The following is a 15,348-nucleotide window of genomic DNA, read 5'->3' on the forward strand; positions in this document are numbered from 1 at the left end:
TCTAAAGCCATATCTGCAGTAACAGTATGCACCAGGAAATTTTTTAAAGAAGATAGTTTAATTGCCAAAATGGAAGTTATTAAATTGCACGTTTAATTGAAAATGGTAAGAAACATGATCCAGGGCAGAATGGAGGGAATTTTATGCAGAAAGCTTTAGGTGGATATACACAACTTGGCTGAAATAACCAAAAAGACCAAGGCCATCTTTAAGCTCTTATAGGGGTTAGTACTAATGTACATACTAAACTGATAGTCTTACTGCAGTCTCACTCTAATTCAAACTCTACCTCTGTACATCAAAGTCCTAAACTAGGGAGCTAGGGAATAGGGTGGGTCCTACTGGTACTGAACCAGCAGTTTGGCTACAAAACCTTGAAGGCTTCATTTTCAGATTCCTTCCTTTTTTACAACGGTAATGACACAACAACCGGAAGCGGGGGAAGATGCGTGGAACTTACAGCGTGTTAAGGTTCTTCAGTTTCCTGAAGGCTCCAGGCTTGATCTCCTTGATGTGGTTGAAACGTAAATCTCTGAAAGTAGAAAATATAATCAGTGGATGCACAATAAAGATAAACCATTAGCAGTCAACATCATCCACAGGAGGAGGGGTGCTGGGAGAGTCTGTTGTACCAGGCCTACAAGAACTTGAGAAATAAAGACAAAGATGTAGGGAAAGGGGTGAGGGAGGAGCGGGGAGGAGGCTGAAGGGCTGCTGCTGTTCGTGAAGTCGGCCAGCAGCCACAACAACCCCACGTTTACAAAATCTACATTCATTTTATAGGAGACTGAAGACTGAAAGGACTCACATGATCATCTGCGTGAACTCTGGACAAGGTCTGCTGCCCTCATCAACACCCCAAGTTTGCAATTACACGTGCATCTCAGACTGATCTGTAGATGAATGCACATAACCGTGTGAACCCATTTTTTAGGTCCCTAGCAAAATTATCTTTGCCCTAAAATGGTTAAATCTAGTCAAATAACCTCATATAATAAGCATTCCACATTCTGCTTCAGAATGCTCCAAGACTCAGAACAGCTTATCGCTGCCTGCATTTCCAATTTGTGCCAACTACAATTAGAATTAGTGGAGTCCAGGGGATTCTGGCAAATTTCAAGGGCTGTCCACGTAACTACATTGACTTGGAACCCTAAAGCATGTTTTTTGATTGCTAATGAGATAATAAAATAAGAACTAAGTGGTTTAAAGTGGTTAACCAAGTAGAAACACTTCTATAGGGAACGTGCATTGATTTGGCACCTTCCATGGTCCAGCACATTACTACAAATTGCAAGACCGACAAATGCTTTTCTGCTGTCAGTTTCTATCCAAAGCACAACAACAAAGATTTTTCTCCTATGCTGCCTATCTATCACATTTAGAGAACACATAGCTATTTCTCTATTTAAAATAGCCATTTAAGGGCACGTGTTTTAAGGGGGAAAAAAAGCAGCCAACATGAACTTGCTGAAATGCCTTTCATTCTGGTGGTAAGTTACAGAGCATTTGGAACCACAGTTTAAAATAAGAATTCTACAAAGAGCTACAATTTCAGCATTTATTTTTAGAATAAGCATCAACAGGACTCTTGGCCTTAGTAAATTAACATTAGAAAAAGGAGCATTCACTGTAGGTAGCTCTACATGTGAGATGAAAGTGAGTTTCAAAGGCGGCTGAAACATCTTTGAGCGAGTGCTCAGGAAGATGACACACAAAAAGTAAACCTGATTTTTATTTAAGATATAATGTTTCTTCAGCTGAACAGTTTGCAAAGCAGGTTATTTTCCTGTTAAAAAATTCTATTTTCTAGCATGAATTCCCTTTACATCTTCATATTTTTTAGATAGAAAACATCTCATTTTTATTTAACTCAGATTAAACTGAAATACTAAATCTCTGCCTCATTATCCCCTTTTTTATTACTCAAAACAATAAAATACATGACACACAGTTCTCTTTTCTCTTATGTTTTTCCCTGTCTGCAATTTCTCAGATTTGGAAAAAAAGGAATAGTAAGGGTAATTTAGAGAGGAGTCTCTCCGCTTTGTTAAAGTACTGTACAGTGAAGAGTTAGAAGGCAAGAAAGAATACAGCCTCAACATTTCAAAAAAAAAAAGTGTTTAAATCATAACTTATGTGAAATATTCTTCCATTGCAAACTCTGCAGTTCCCACAGGATCAGCCTTTGGAACTGCAATTTTTAACAGTAGCTTTGCCCCTGACATTTCCTGTTGTTTGTTTTTTATTGTTCCAAATATATGTTCCTTACTCTCCTTTGTTTGAGGGTGATTTTACATATCCCTCCTCCCTGATGATGTGAATTGCATGATATATGTGCAGATTTGTCAAGGCAATGGCCTACTCCATGAAGCCAAATACAATTAAGTATTGGCAAAGGTGATAGCACAATTCACTGACTATTCTCCATGGTCTCATTAAACGAAATGAGGAAAGACTAGACCTGGAGAAGAGGTGAAGAAATGCAAACTTGATTTATACACTGTAACACACAGGCACAAACTCTGCATCCCCCCAGGGGGCTGTAAAGAACTGTGTAATTAGTCCAGGCAGCTGGCTACAGGTAATAGGAAACCTAAGAAACAAATGGAAGAAATACACACGAGTCAGGGCTGAGGCTGTTGATGCTCATGAAAGGCAGCAGGAAGCAGGCAGTGAAGTGTAAAACACCATTTTGGGTCACAGACTGCAGGTGAAAAAAAAAAAAACCCAGAATATTCTACTGAACAAAGACAAGCGCAACCCCTCACATCCCACTATGCACACAGAAGAGCTCGGTTTCCACAGCTGACAAAAAGTGAGACCCAGAATCACAGGTGACTGAAAACACGTCTAAAAACGTAGCAAAATGAAATACAAGCTCCTCTGCCCCAGGAGTCTTTTTCACTGTTGGTCACATACCGAAAACAACTCCACGGAAACGGCGCTGGGGAAGTCTGCCTCTGGTCTTCAGCTTCCCAAGCAAGTTTGACCTCCCAGACTGTGGGTTTCTCAACTGTGAGAGCAACGAAGCAAACCCGGGCTGCGCAGACTGGCAAGAATGACTGCGTGTCACTAACAGAGGTCTCACAATTGTAGCTTGGCTGCACCATCTATCGATAATGTTCCTGCTGATGAAAAGTATACGGATGGAGAAACGCTCACAATAGTTCCCACTACTGGGTGAGCAGTGAGGGTTTGATTTCATGCGGCACAAACTCAGAAACTTCCGTGCAAGACTGATTCTGGCCCCCCACTCCCAAATATCACATAAAAAACTTAGCTTATTGTTTTTAACGAAATATCTTGATTCTTCTTTCTTTTTCACTCCAGATAAGATTTTTAAATGAGTCTGAGGAACCTCAAATTCCAAACTCAGCTGTCTTGCACTCCTCTGACAAGCTCATCCTTTGGTTTACTCTCCATAGCATAATGGCAACAGCCATCCCTACAGACAAGAAAGGGAACTGAAACTGTGTATTTATTCTGAGCACTTCATTTCAAGAGAGATGTGAATTCACTGAAGAGAATCCAGAGGAAAGCAGTGAGAACGATCTGAGATGGCTTATTTTACAAAAGCACTGAGAGGAGGGGAGAAGACACAATAACCGTGTCAGAACAGCGCTACAAACAGAAAAGGGCAAATAGGCATTGGCTAAAATTGCAGAAAGATTAACTCAGATTTTTAAAAAATATCTTAAACAGCAAGGTTAATGAAACACTCAGACTGCAGGTGAGACAGACCTCAACTGCATATAGTTTAAGTAGCATTGATCCGGCCCTGGAGGCAGGAGGATGGACCAGGTGACTCCTTGAGTCTATTCAGCTCCCTGTATCCAAGAGAGCAGTAAACAAACCAGGGTGGGTGTCTCTACATAGCAACGAATTCCCAAGGAGTCTGAGAGGAACTTGCACCTTCATCCCTACCAACACACAAAAACTGACTTTAGCTCTTCATTTTCTCCAGACCTTGCCTTAGCCTGAGGCTTAAGTGGTGAAGTAGTGCAATGTAGGACTGCGCTGGGAAATTCTTGCCATGTGCATGTTTGACTGAGAGCATCTCCTTCCGAGTTCATCCCTTCTTGCATAGGAATACTTGTTTCTTTCTGTTCTGCAAGGGTGCTTGCACTGAAAACTTTACATTTCTTTAAACTAACAAGCATGCTTTTCACTGAGACCTACCACACAGCTTCTCCTGTGCCAGCCAGTTCCAGCTGCTTTGCATATGAGCAGCTGGACTGCCTCATTCCCCCCTGCTTCTTTTCACCTCGGAATTTGCAAAATGAAAAATAATAATAATCCCTTGGAATTTCACTCTTCCTCCATGTTTTCAGGGCTGACAGCCTGGGATTACAAGATACCCTTCTGCAAGGAACAAAGGGGATATCTACCGCTAAAGGATCCCAGATCCTTTTCTGCCTTCACATACCCAGTGCAGTGTTAGTGTGCTCAGAGGCCTGGCGCAACAAGCTGTCCTGTGTTATTCAATACTGAACCCTCTGGACAACACCACTTTGACTGGCTCAGAAGAAAATCTCACCAAATCCTCATGCCCAGGCACCATAGCCCAGACAGGAAACTGGGCTGAAATATGCGGACAAGATAGAATCTGCCCTTGAAATACCTCGTATTTTCAGGGGATGCTGACCCCCATCCAGAGAACTTGCAAAGAGTGACAGAATTGCAAATGGCTAGGTGAATAGATTTTCACAGATGAATGACGCTCCAATCTTTCTGATCCTCTCAGCTTTTATCAGAATAATCGTTCCTCAGATCACAGTGTTGAATAATTGATAGTAGCTAGCATATAAAGAAATCAATGGCTTTTATAAGAAATTTCCATTTCTGTTTAATCTGTTCACACTTTTACATACTTTTATTACCATGTTTCCTAGGCAGACAATCAGCTACAAGACACATTTTACTGCAGTTCCATGAAAACTACTGCGTTTGTTTTATTGAAGCATCTTTCATGTTCAGAATATGCGCAGCAAAGATGCTGGTAGTTCTGGACCATTTAACCCAGAACTAGCTGTGTAAGTGGCAGCCACCCAATCGTTACAAACAAAGACATAGAGAGTAACAGTTGTTTTGCAAACAGGGATAAGTGCTTAGGACACTGAGGTTCCTTCCAGTACTTGCTTGGGAAGGGAGTGAAAAACATCCTAAACACAATTTTCAAGTCAAGTATCCCATTTATAAGAACAGCCAGAACACTTGTCAGAAGATGTTCATTTCCTTTACTTATCCACAGACCATCAGAATCAGCTCTGCAGGTTCCCCTATCCTGCCAAACAGCTATAGTCCTGGCAGGAAGGGAAAACAGTCTTGCTCAGTTGGAAAAGAAAGCTTCCAGACCCATTGTCATCAGCTTCCCAGCTCAGGAATGTCCTTCTCATACACAAGTCCTCAAATGGCTTTAATAAATGACAGTCTTCATCTCTGAATCCCTAGATGGACAGCTGAGCTTTGTCATCTCTGCTAGACAAATGAGGGGACCACAGGGAGGTTAACGGCCGTTTTTTTTTTTTTTTCCCCCCCAAGCGCTTGCTATTTTGGGGGTGTATCAGTTTAAGACATCAAGATTTGATTGTTCGAGGAGTGAAGAGAAAGGAAATACATTTAGCTTGGAAATACTGTTAAACCAGACAGTAAGATCAAGGTTGAAACACAAGAGGAAGAGCAAATGCGGAGACCCTCATGCTGCAGAACAGGCTGCTGTGCTCTTGTACCGTCACGCTGCTTACTTTTTAAAGTTAGAGATATAGGCATACTAGATTTTCATTAAGAAATGACCACAGGCACTCCTGAATCCAGATTTTAAAGATTTCAGCACCCACAAACAGAGGTCAGGTTTTCAGGAGGGCTTGGCTCCCACTGTTCTAACCGGGACAAGAACGGGTGATTCACCTGTCAGTGCACTAAGCCCTTTTTGCTCCCACTTGCTCTGCGTATGCGTGCTGGTGAGCAGTCACAATGTATGTCCAGCTGTGGGTGTCTGTGCAAGATCATGGCACTCCTTTAAACAAAAATGAGTAGTTCTGAGTGGTGGGCACCACAGGCAGTGACCCACTCCCCACAATTCTCCTGGGAGCTCAGTTATCAAGAACGCAATTCCTTTTTTCTTTTGTATGGTTCAGTGTTTTAGGTGGCCTGGTTTGGAGGATAGCAGATCATGCAAAATGCCTGAGCGAGTTCCAGGTGAGTAAGCGCTGCAAGGCATGACAGAGCACTCCTAAATTCATCTCAGGAAAGATCTCTGTGTTTAGCATTGTTAACGTTATGCTTCACAGCCTGACCGTGTCACCTGCCACAGACCATCTCTTCAGCTCTTGCCAGTAAAGGCAGGAGCAAGAATGTCTCCAAAACATAGTTTTGCTCCTGGACGTAGTGATTTTACACAGCAAACTGTTGCCCTGGACAAGCCCAGATAATTTGAGCTATTATGCATTAACAGCCCTTATGGAGATTAGGGTCTGATCCTAATCAAAGCAGCTAAGTCTGTTCTCGGGTATTCATGTCAGCAAGCAGCATGACTCTTTTAACCTAATGCATATTTCCTAATGCTTATTCAAGATATTGCTCACAGCAAATCAAGACAATTTTTGTTATTCCCGAGCTGTATTCTGACACTGATCCAGAAGCAGTAAAAGGAAGTTTCAGAGCATAAAGGTACATTTACCTTCTTCAGGGAATCCAAGAAGCAGTCACACTTTGCCAGCTGAAGTCAACTGCTGTGGCATTCTTTAATATTGATTTTCTTGCAGCATGTCTGTAGGGCGTCAGATTTTTGGTTGCTTTTTTTCCCCCCCCCCTCCCTAAGACCACCAATCAACTCTTCATCCAGAATACAAACCCATTCTTTCACCAAAAAAATACTGACTTCCCCAATCCACTACTGTACTCCTCTTGGAGGAAGCTGCGTTAAAGACCACAGCAATTTTGTCCTTCAGCAAGAGATCTGGTACAAATAGCAGAAGAAGGATGTGGTGAGGCAAAGGTAGTCAGTGAGAATGCAAAATCTCAAGCTGGAACCAGATGATGGGACACCTCAGTTTAGAAATCTTGCCCTCACAGAACAGTTGAGATGTCTTAACTCTTGGGATTGTAGTTGTTTTCATCAAAAGATGCTGGAATGTTTTCACAAAGGAAACCAATAGTGTTCTGAATATCTTCCCTCTCCATTCTCCTTCCGATGAAGAGACTTCTATAAACAGGACATACGAAAGACTTTGGCCACCTCTAAACGGTTTCAGGAGGATTAGTTAAAACCTCTAGTAACAGCAGCCAGGAAGAGATCACACCTGGCACATCCAGAACACGTGGGTGTATGTTTAATGACTACATACAAAACTATCACACACAAAGGAAATGACTAATCCATTCTTCACCCAAAAGTCCAAAAGCACACGACAGAGATCGCAACAGGAGCAGCATCTGCAAGAACTCATTTGCTCAGCAAATCTCCCTCCCCACAAACATGTAAGGTTCTTTCTCAAAACTATGATCCTTAAGATACACTGAGGAGTCCTACCAGACTTCCCTACTGCAGCATAGCGACCTGTGGGGAGGAACTGAGTGGCCAACCAACACACACAACGCCACACAATGATGAAGGGAAACCAACTTGTCAAATTGGAGATGCTTACACTGCCCGATTAGCAACCAGGTCTATGAACAATTGGGTCACCTTCAGTTCATGCCAGCAATGTGTTCAGATCCCAGATACTGTGCCATCTTTGCTTGTGCCCTGAGCTATGTTTCTCAGGAAAGACTCATTATGTGTTATGCATAATGCAAAAAAAGAGAATAACCCATGGATAATTGGATTGGAATCCATTAGCTGCCAGCCAGAGGGGAATTTCTTTCCATGGGTTTCTTCTACTCATGCCCACGTTTCAGAGTTTATTGTTTTAAATGTCACACTGTAGAACAAATGACTTAGAAGGTTAAAGACCTATTGAAATTTTCTGAGTGTATGTTTCACAGCTGTTGCCTCCTTTGGGTTGCCGGCTAAAAGAACTGCTTGAATCCGAGCAGTAACCAACAGATCACATCTGGATAATCATGTTCCAGTTGAACAGACAGCAGCCAAAACACATTTGCAGTTATACACCATGAATCTTTATAGCTTACTTATCTGTATACATGTAGCCATTATTGCCATCCTGTTCTCTACTCAGGATAAAATGAAAAGACTTCATTACCAAAGATAAATAGTCTATTGCTAAAACCAAACATTGGGCCAGATCCTCAGCTGCACCCAGCTGGGGTTGGGGAAGGGAGGAGGGAAATGGGAACCAAAGAGGAGCCAATAACAGCTCATCAATCCTGGAGCTGGTTCCATGCCAATCCCAGCATCGTTTAGAGAAGGCTATAGGCTTCTCTAAGTTAGGCCAGCTGGCTACGGCCCTGAGGGGACCACCTGCCAACAGGGCTTGCCGAAGCACAGTGTGTGCCTGCTAGAAAACTTTGCCACTCTTCTTCAAGGATTGTTAGAGAGAGGGTGTCACAGAGTCACGGACGTCAGAGTTCCAAGCTCCCAACATCAAAGCAAACCCCATCTGGGAACTGCAGCTGTTCTGCCGGGCAACAGAGATGCAGCCTGAAATCAGCGTTTGTATCTAGACCCACAGAGTTGGTCCTATTCATACTCCATTACAAGTGTGCAAATATCATAATTGTACAGAATTTTCTGAGTTTTCTACTCAGAATAACTCCATGATCTGACTGTTCTTGCCATAATTCTGAATGTTCACACTGATACAACAGTTCTCCTCCCAAGAGAAAGATTAACATACCAAAAAGTTGGAGTAGTCAGGGGCTTGGTTAGGAAGCATTCTTTGATCTTCCACAATTAAATAAAAAAAAAGGTTTAATTATTCAAATGCTATTTATAACACATACAATGGGATGCTAGCTGGCAAACGCATTTATGTACTTTAGATCCTCGAGATAACTAGAAAGTCAGTATTTTTGCTTGCCACACACCACACACAGGCAAATGACCTGCCAATAGAAAATACTTAACAGGCTCATATTACTCTGTATTTATGGGGAACATTATTTATTAGTATGGATTTTGCTTTTAATTATGCAGAAGTACTAGAAGAGAACAAACCAGACACAATTCTCCTGCAAAAATGTCTGTCAGCCATCTCATTTTAGAGTTTTACTACTTCTGTGTCTCACACCTTTACCAGCATACTCCCATTTAACATTTAAAATCCTGTTTACCACTGAAACCTGTGCCTGTCATGTTAAACTAAATAAGATAGCTTTCCTAATGGTTAAGCATGCAAGACATCGACCATTTACAAGCAGTGTGCATGCAAACTAGTTAGGTGGCAGAGCCAGGGAGAGGGAAGCAGCGACTGCATACATTGTACCTGAAAATCTGGTCCCTTGTCTAGATGGAGTCTCACAGACAACTCAGTGCTTCCTAAATTGCAACAAGATACTACTTGGGATTTTACTACAGGTAGGAGGACAAGCCATGGATCACAGTCACATTTTGTTACCTGAAGTACAAAAAGAATAAAGTGTGTTGTTGCCTGAGGGCATTTAGAAATACACCATTGCAATATAGGAAAAGAGTGACCACAGCAAACGTCCCTTCCTCTGCAGTATGTACAGGAAACGCACTGAGACTGTTCCCTGCAAAAGTAAACGTTGTCTTGTTTTGAATAAAGAGTAGAAATTAAACTCTCAGAGCTCAGAAATTTCTTCATTCAGCTGGCAAAACAAACACTTTTCCCCAATAAAACCCATGTTTAAACCAGAAGAAATAAACTATTCTGTTAAAAACAAACAGAGTAAACATATTTAAAACACATTAGTAGTTCAAGTTGCAGAAAATCCATAACGGAAAAAATGTTTGGTGACAATTTGGCAAGTCAGACTCTGAAAGTTTCCATTCTGAAAGTGTAGGACCGATTACTACTACTTATTTATTTTGCAACAACCCACATAGTACAGCCCAGTTTCACACTGTACAATAACCATCCTATTGCTAGCCTAGTGAGAAAGCAAGCACAGATTCTGATCTATCCCTTGTCAGGGGAAATTCCAAGAAGCCCGGCTGCAATCGGTTTCCCCATCAGCATAATTTTTCAGTAAAAAGTGTAGACATTTTCTTGTGTGCTACTAATGATAGAACCTCTGTGTTTTCCATCCACCAAAACCCATCTGCATGGCAGCAATTAAAATGCCAGCATCCTGGTCACAACATGTTCCTTAGGCTGCCAGCAGAGAAGTTGCACAAGTATTATTAGAGAGATATTTACAGGAGAAATGCTAGTATAGATATGCTAGCTGAGACCAAATTTAGTTTGTTACAGGCACAGGGAAAGGCTTCTCAGCCCGCTAGTGTTGAACGTGTTTTACAGTCAGCATTAATTTAAGCAAGATGAACATGATGATAAATATTTGACTATTCCTTCCTACTATTTACAGAAAAAATCCTCTAAATGAAGGGATCAGATAAGAGTAACACAGAGAAAAGTATTTTGTCATATGCCAGTGCATCTTAAAACCATCTCAAAGTTTAGAATTGACTACTATGGAACCATAGGAAAGTGGTCTTCTGGGTCTATTAGTAAAAACTGTTTAGGAGTCTCCAAATGTTACATGCCCTTTTCTTGTACCTTCAAGGGACTTCAAAAGGCACAGTCAGCCCAATTGGTATTTTATTTCTTAAAAATAAGATCTGCGAGCTGCCACAACTTTTGCATTACCAATAAGTTTAAGTTTAGCTTGTGTAGTTCAGATAGAGACTGGAAAGCCAGAACCTATCCTCTAGGAAAGAAATGGGGTTGCATTTATTAAAAAGTACTTTCTCTACTCTGTAGAGACAAAAGCTTGAACTACTTACTTCCTCTCTCTCTCTCTCTCACACACACAGCTGCATTCAAAGTTTTCTCAAATGAAAGCTGTACCTTTCTAGAAGCAGTTTAATGCTTGTGACCTTTGATTCTCCAAAACTGTCTTCTAGTGATTGCACTGGCATTATTCCCATTCTTTTTTTTTGGTCTCCTCAATTGCCCTGTTAACAATTAAGCAGTTTGTTTTATGCTCTAAAAACATGAAACAATCTGCAATGCAGAAAACTTGCAGGGAAAAAAAAAAAGGATTAAAAGGCATGCCTTTTGCCTCGCGTTTTTCTTTCCTCTTCCTAAAGACTAACCTGGTAAGATAGATAGTAAAATGAAATGGCTACTCACAATATGTTTGTCTGGGGTGGGATATCAGGGATTGTTTCCAACATCAGATGCATGCATCTTACTGTAGTCCTGAAGCACAAGCAGCGACTAGGACAGGAGCAGGAGAAACTAGGCAAGAGGAAAAAACACAAAAAGCCTAGAAGAGCTGAAGCTTTGATGAGCATGGTGTTTGCTGGAGTGTATTTTCCTCAGTTCTGAACTGCAGGGAGCTGACACACAAAAAAAGTTTCCCAGCCCTGAGGTCCAGGAGGAGGGGACTCATCAGCATGTGTTTGCAATTAAATTAAGGCACTTTGACAGTCCAGCCACCCACCCTCTCTGCCATTATGTACATCACTGAAGATCAGACTGCTCCCTACCTCCTTTAGTTGTGGTGTTTAAGTACAAATGCTTAATTCTGACTTATTCTTGTCTCATCTCTTACTATGAGCAGCAAATTAACTCTTTACCTTCTCCTTGGGCACATTTATCTAAAAGCATACAAAACGTACCCGTGCCTACAGTGCTGTGCTGGAACTCAGAACGTCTGGGTACAAATTGTGGACAATTTTGGGAAGCCAATATTTTTACCCTAGCACACTCCTTGCACACTAAGAATAGCATCCCATCTAAAAGCCTCTGTCAAACATATCAGACAGCATGACTTCTAGGATAGAGATTGCCTCTTATTATGTGCATGCCTAACATCTGGCAAAATAAGTTTCCAACCATAGATGGAAACTCCGAGTGCAACAGATAAGTGATTTTTAAAGGGAGATGGCTAAACAGAGATAAACAACCTGCAGATAAATAAGACAAAAACTGATTGTAGGCATTGGCAGAATGCAAACAGAGTAGAAGTTAATTCATTTCAAGGACATTCCAACTAATACAATTTTTTTTCTTTAAACAAGGCTGTCACGTTTAAAAACAATTTAGTTTTTAGAAAAATTAAAAGCAGTTGAGAGGTAAAGGAGGAAAACAATGGAACTGAGTTTGAAATGCAGCAATTCACATAGGAAATGCAGACCTCAACCTCTATCTTTCAGTGGGCAACAAAAAATTGAGATGCAAAAGGGAAGACATGTTTCCAACTGAATTAATTGTCTTTTATAATGATAAAGAAGCTTTCAGTGAAATAACTTGTCTCAAAGTTTTTAGTTATCACTAGACAAGATCATAAATGTGTGGTTTTAGCACACGCATAAAATATCAAGGCTCATTAGGATATATGGCTACTTCTGGAATTCCAGACATGGCAACATTCCACGCTACCTGGAGAATCAACCCAAAGTTTCCTCCAAATCTGCAGTCTGCTCTATATTGTAAACTGTAAGGCACAATTCCTGTGACAAAATAGCAATTAGCCAGAGTAACATTTAAACCTCCAAAATACAGAGACACTAGGAAATAAGTTGAGGAGTTCCAGTCATAAGATATTTTCTCAACAGCCGGTTGCTTTGAATGCTACATTCCTACAAACACCAGAATGAATTACTGGAACGTTTACCTTTCATCCTATATTTTCTTGATTTTGTTCTCTTTCCCCTCAGCTTGTTATTTAAGTATTGGGAGGAGAGGGTTGGAGCTTTTTTGCCTTCTAAGTGGTTATTCTTGCCAGTGTCCCAGTCTTAATAACCTTGTAAATCAAACTTAGATAATACATTCCAGAATATATTAATAACATTTATCTCTCTCTCTCTCCTCATCCTCACCCAGAAATCTGCCAGGTATTTAGATTTTGGTGACACATAAGACATTGGGCAAATGAACATTATACAGTAATTGATGTCTTGCACCCAATCACTTACAAATTCTTGAGTAGCAGTCACGTCATAGATGGTAAAAGTAATTTTTTTCTAGCCAGAAAAAGGTCACATTATACAGCAGGTTTTCTTACCCTCAAGCAATCTTTCGTCTGTTTGCCTAACTTTCAAAGTGGTGCCAGTGCAGGTTTGTCGGAGCTCCTCCAGCCTCCCTCTGCAGACACAACTCTTGGTTGGGAGCACAGTGTCCTCTAGTGGCCACTCACCCTACCCCCTTATGACTGCAAATTGTGAAAGGCTAAAGTACCTGCTTCATTCAGCCTTTATATAAACAATCTAAGGGCAGCCCAGAGCAGCTCGCTCCAGGTAAGTGACAGCTTCTCACTCCAATTTGAGAAGTGCAGTTCACTCCTGTATGCGCGTTAAAAAAAGACAACGTAGATTTTGACTTAAGTCATACAGACTTTGCTGGTATATTTTTTCCCAGTCTGACTGTTCCCCATATCAACTCTTTCCAAAGCATAGTGAACTTTGTTCAAAGACAGAGTAACAGAACTTCTTAAAAGCCCCTCCCTATGGAAAAGTGCTAGGAAAAACAAACAAAAACACCCTCTTCAAATCATTTTGCTTTAGCATTTACGCAGTTTGTCAACACCTTCCCAAGCACATCTAGCCAGTTTACAAATACAACACTCCTTCCCTCTGCCCCCATTACCCCTTGATGCATAAAACCTGAGCTCTAAACCAACCATCAGCAAAAAAGCATTCCCTCCAAGGTTTATTTATTTTGTTAACAGGAGAGCTAGACGAGACATCAGTCATGTTTCTACACATACTTTCTCTGGAACCTTCACTTAGGGCCTGGTTGTGCAGTTGGTGGTAGATTCTGGCAGGTCTGATGGGTATCTACTTACTATTTCGTGGCATTTGGATCATTAGCAAGCCACACCACAGGGAATAATTTGTGTACAAAAAAACAAAGTTCTGCAACCTATATATTTACTTAAAAGCATATCTTCACTTAGTTGAAAAACATCTTTTCCATCCTGCTCTTCTCCTCTATTTGACAAACGGGATGTTTGTGAGATGTTATGAAGCACGAACGATCGCACTTCCTTTTCACCTGCATTAATTTATCTTATTTTCCATCAACACGACAAATTGTTTAAAAATAAGCGTGCAGCTCTAAATAAGCAGCAGAAGTTAGCAGCTCAGTGACAGGAATCAAAGTTAATGCTTGTGTCCTGTGCTTAAACGTTTCCAGCCTCTTCCAGAAAGGCTTTTTGACACTGGTAGAATACGAAGGTTTTTCCTCCTTTTACTCTCCTTTGTTTTATTTTTAAATATCACTTCTGCCTCAGGAGAACAATTTCACTGAGTATGTCCTCTGAAGAGTTAATCATTACTTTCCAGGGAACTGTGACATGGTACATTTTACTCGATAGCTTTTTCTCAGCAGAAGAGTTCAGTTCAACGCATTTGAGTCATCAGCATCTTCCAACACCTTAAGGTTTCACCTCTCTCATCTTGGCTTCAAGTCACACAGATGTGGATTGCATTTAAACTAGACACATTATAAAACCTTCATTAATGAAGAGCTTTGAAGTGAACATAAACATCACTCATCTTACATATTTCGTTTACTTGATAGCATTGGTATAACGTATTCATAGCTTTCCAAAGCAGAAAAGTATTTTTTCTAGCAAGCATTGCAGGTAGAAAGCATTACTACTACACTAGTCTCATTTTATAGCTAGGAAGAGGACAGCTATCATACATGCAGATGACAGGAAGAAATATAGTCTATAGATAACCATCCTACAGATTAAAGGTTAACAGATGTACTTAATTAGCAACAGCTATATTTACTATTATGATTACTTTGCTATTACAGCTGAAGCCAAAACAAAATTACTCTCAGTACGAGTGAAATGGAAGCAGTGAACGTCAGTTCTTAAAATCTGCATTAATTAAGCACTGAAATAGACCACTGGAGACACGAGGAGAGTTGCAGAAATAGTAGTAATTCAGAATGGATTGATTAAACTCCTGTCATGTTTGGTTTAGGTGATCCGGCCTTGAAGAAGAAAAATGGACTAAATGACCTCTTGGTATCTCTACTGTCTGCAAGTCTAACAGCCAAGTGAATTCCCTCTAACTTTTCCGATATATTAAACTTAAGTGAGTGCTGTGTGCGCTAATTCCAAAACATATCTTGCACAACTCCATTGCATAAAGGTTTAGAAGTCATTAACTAAGCAGGTTTGGTTTTTTTCCCCCCGATCGTTTTAAGAGATTATATTCTGAGGAGTTCCTCTACAACTATACACCAGCCTCATACTATTAAATGCTTTTTCTAGTGTCTTAACCTTCACTTATGG

General features: G+C 40.7%; 1 protein-coding gene across 3 annotated transcripts in view; it reads right to left on the reverse strand.

Annotated features, from left to right (window-relative positions):
- Positions 1-11,538, reverse strand: part of LOC104141630 (peroxidasin) — a 47,936-nt gene extending 36,398 nt beyond the window's left edge. For 2 of the 3 annotated variants that reach the window (XM_009671025.2, XM_009671018.2), the window contains exons 1-2: positions 11,223-11,538; positions 461-532 (exon numbers count right to left, since the gene is read on the reverse strand). In XM_009671025.2, coding sequence (XP_009669320.1) covers positions 461-532; positions 11,223-11,386 — 236 coding nt within the window. In that variant the 5' untranslated portion in view covers positions 11,387-11,538. Of the gene's footprint in view, positions 1-460; positions 533-808; positions 894-2,922; positions 2,943-11,222 lie in introns of those variants that run through there. The other variant, XM_068912005.1, reaches the window with a different exon arrangement.
- Positions 11,539-15,348: the final 3,810 nt, after the last annotated feature.

This window comes from Struthio camelus, chromosome 18 (genome assembly GCF_040807025.1).
Source record: "Struthio camelus isolate bStrCam1 chromosome 18, bStrCam1.hap1, whole genome shotgun sequence".
Classification (NCBI taxonomy): Eukaryota; Metazoa; Chordata; class Aves; order Struthioniformes; family Struthionidae; genus Struthio; species Struthio camelus.